Source organism: Peromyscus californicus, unplaced genomic scaffold, assembly GCF_007827085.1.
Source record: "Peromyscus californicus insignis strain IS unplaced genomic scaffold, ASM782708v3 Scaffold_18__1_contigs__length_77618521, whole genome shotgun sequence".
Classification (NCBI taxonomy): Eukaryota; Metazoa; Chordata; class Mammalia; order Rodentia; family Cricetidae; genus Peromyscus; species Peromyscus californicus.
In genome coordinates, this window is record NW_026294480.1 from 40,851,460 (window position 1) to 40,854,644 (window position 3,185).

The 3,185-nt window shown below is 41.0% G+C and overlaps 1 protein-coding gene across 2 annotated transcripts; it reads left to right on the forward strand.

Moving 5' to 3' along the window:
• Positions 1 to 613: 613 nt before the first annotated feature.
• On the forward strand, positions 614 to 1,744 carry Actbl2 (actin beta like 2). Of its 2 annotated transcripts, XM_052742814.1 has the most exons (2): positions 614 to 742; positions 869 to 1,744. In XM_052742814.1, exons 1-2 carry the CDS (start codon positions 614 to 616, stop codon positions 1,742 to 1,744), a joined length of 1,005 nt encoding a protein of 334 aa, XP_052598774.1. The 2 variants fall into 2 exon arrangements, with proteins under 2 accessions (XP_052598774.1, XP_052598773.1); XM_052742813.1 differs by having other exon boundaries at positions 614 to 1,744.
• The last annotated feature ends 1,441 nt before the right edge of the window (positions 1,745 to 3,185 follow it).

A 3,185-nucleotide genomic window follows, 5' to 3' on the forward strand; every position in this document is an offset into this window, starting at 1 on the left:
CGTTATTTTCATTCATTAAAACAGCTTCTATCATTCGTGACATCTTGTAATAATGGGAAAGAAAATCTTGAAACAGTAAAGACAGAGTCAGACTCTTCAGATGAATAATGTATCAGAACGGAAAAGCCAAAGCTAAATGGTCTCAGAGTGCAAGCTGAAGAGGAGTGGTCCTTCCAGCACGGTCACCCATCTCGTCTCTAGCTCTCTTTAATCCTGTGGTTACATTCCCTGTTGCATCACGTAGTTATCTAGAGACCTCGCCAAGCAGACTGGCAGCTGTGTGTGGGTTGCCTAATTACAGTACCCTGAGATTTAGCCACTTGGTAGCCAGTTTTCTCTTTATGAAAGAAGGCCTAATAATGATTTCTGTAATTATCATCATTATTAATACCTCAAAGGTAGCCCCACCCAGAAATGCTGGGAACTGGTGGGATAGGACATGGGTGGGGTCAGTATGTTCCTTTAAATACTGTGATCAAGGTGCAGACTTCCTTCTCTGAAGGCAGTTGTGAAGTGTTCTCTGATTATCCATTCTCTTTCTTGCACATCTGAATCTAGAACTTACCTCTATTCAACTTCTGTTCATCCATCTGGAAGATCCTAGCCAGCAACCATGATTGATGATGATTTGTCTGCCTTGGTAGTAGATAACGGGTCTGGGATGTGCAAGGCAGGTTTTGGTGGTGATGATGCCCCTCGGGCTGTGTTCCCCTCCATGGTGGGGCGTCCCCGACACCAGGGGGTCATGGTTGGTATGGGCCAGAAGGACTGTTACGTGGGAGATGAGGCCCAGAGCAAGCGAGGCATCTTGACCCTGAAGTATCCCATTGAACATGGAGTTGTCACCAACTGGGATGACATGGAGAAGATCTGGTACCACACTTTCTATAATGAGCTACGCGTAGCGCCAGATGAGCATCCTATTCTTCTCACTGAGGCACCGCTCAATCCCAAGATCAACCGGGAAAAGATGACTCAGATCATGTTCGAGGCTTTCAACACACCTGCCATGTATGTAGCTATCCAAGCTGTACTGTCCCTGTACGCTTCGGGAAGGACTACAGGTATCGTGATGGATTCTGGGGATGGGGTCACTCACACTGTGCCCATCTATGAAGGTTATGCTCTGCCCCATGCCATTCTACGGCTGGATCTGGCAGGCAGAGACCTGACTGATTACCTCATGAAGATCCTGACGGAACGAGGCTATAACTTCACTACCACAGCTGAGCGGGAGATTGTGCGGGATGTCAAAGAGAAGCTGTGCTACGTAGCCCTGGACTTTGAGCAGGAGATGGTCACTGCAGCGGCTTCATCCTCCCTTGAAAGAAGTTATGAGCTTCCTGATGGGCAGGTGATCACCATTGGAAATCAACGCTTCCGTTGCCCAGAAGCCATTTTCCAGCCTTCCTTTCTAGGCATTGAGTCCAGTGGGATCCACGAGACAACATTCAACTCCATCATGAAGTGTGATGTGGATATTCGCAAGGATTTATATGCCAACACTGTGCTGTCTGGAGGCAGCACCATGTACCCAGGTATTGCCGACAGGATGCAGAAGGAAATTGTAACCTTGGCACCAAGCACCATGAAAATCAAGATCATAGCTCCCCCGGAACGCAAGTATTCTGTTTGGATTGGGGGCTCCATCCTGGCCAGCCTGTCCACATTCCAGCAGATGTGGATCAGTAAGCAGGAATATGATGAAGCTGGTCCTCCCATTGTTCATAGAAAATGCTTCTGAATGGGCTTCCATGTCCCTTTTTCTAGGTCAAAATGATGGTACCCATCTCATCCAGTAAAATTAAGGTAAACAGTTTACTTCCTATTGAATATACAAGCCAACAAATCCATGTCTCCATTCATGTATCCTGAGCTATGACACAGCTAACCACCCTGTGGTTTCTATCAGCTGAGGGAATTCTGATATCATATTCTATTTTCTATGCCTGTAGGGCTCAAAGAAATATAGACTTGCTTACGTGAAAATATGTGGCAAGGAGCAAAATCATGAGGAATATAATTGCAGAGTGCATACTACAATTTCCAAGCTTTAAATCTAGTTCCTGCTAAAATATTCAACAGCACTCTATACAAACCTGCAATATAAAAGTTTAGCAACTAGGTCTTATTAAGTCTTTTTATTTGTTTACTTCTTTCTACAGATATAATGAATTTTACAGGTCAATTGTTCTCTATACCCACATATGCATCAGGGGAGTAAAATATTACATCTTAAAATATAATAATGCATTTGGCTGACTGAACAACTTACGTGAATTTCTTTGCTTACCAATAGTCAACATCATTTTAGTAGTTCTGTATTTCAATTAATTGCTTTATTAAATAAGCATAACTAAATAGTCACCGTTCCATTAGTGTATATAAATCAAATAAATTTTCAACTCAAGGTGGAGCTCTGTTGGTCAAACATATCTTAATGCCTTAGTTACTGGATTTCATCATACTCATGAAACAGCAACCCTACAGATGATACCTGATTTTTTTTTACATAGAAAGATATTGTTATACCGAGTTAATTTTGTTCTGCTACAGGGTGACAAGAATAATTTTATTTGCATTTCTTAGCATAATAACGAGTCTTGAATAATAGCTGTTGGCCTTGATTTTGGAGATTTCTATTATGCAAGATGTCACTATGGGGAAATACAGCCCTAGTTCCTTTGTAAGCAATAAATCTTGGTAGAAGTTCAGTAACCTCAAGTGCATTCTTGGAAAGGTTTTGTTGTAGCTCTTCTTTATTACATCCAGCGACTGGAAATACTTGTTTATGCGCATGTCTCTGAGATAGTAGCTTCTCAAAAAATATCTGTTTCTTTCTACGATGTTTGTGATGTTTTAATGAACCCAGGGGTGATTTAAGTGTGACCGTGTCTTCTTCCATCTATGCTGTGATTTCTGATTATTTGGTTATCAGGGTTATTTATATTTTTCATGTTTTTATCTAAAAATGTAAAATGTTTATTTGCTTGTGAAGATACTTTCAGATACTTGGGAGGGAGGAATCTCTTCTTTCGTATTCGTTTGGAAACTAATATGTTTAAACATTCAAATTGGAATCTTTCACCAATTTTGATTAAGATGGAACTTTTCAAATAACTTGATTAGTTCTTATTTCCTTTAACAGTTAATGTAATTTTTAATCTGCAAAGGCACTTTATGTT

Excerpts from the sequence above, each read along its gene's own strand:
- Actbl2 (XM_052742813.1), top strand. The coding sequence starts at position 614 with ATGATTGATGATGATTTGTCTGCCTTGGTAGTAGATAACGGGTCTGGG.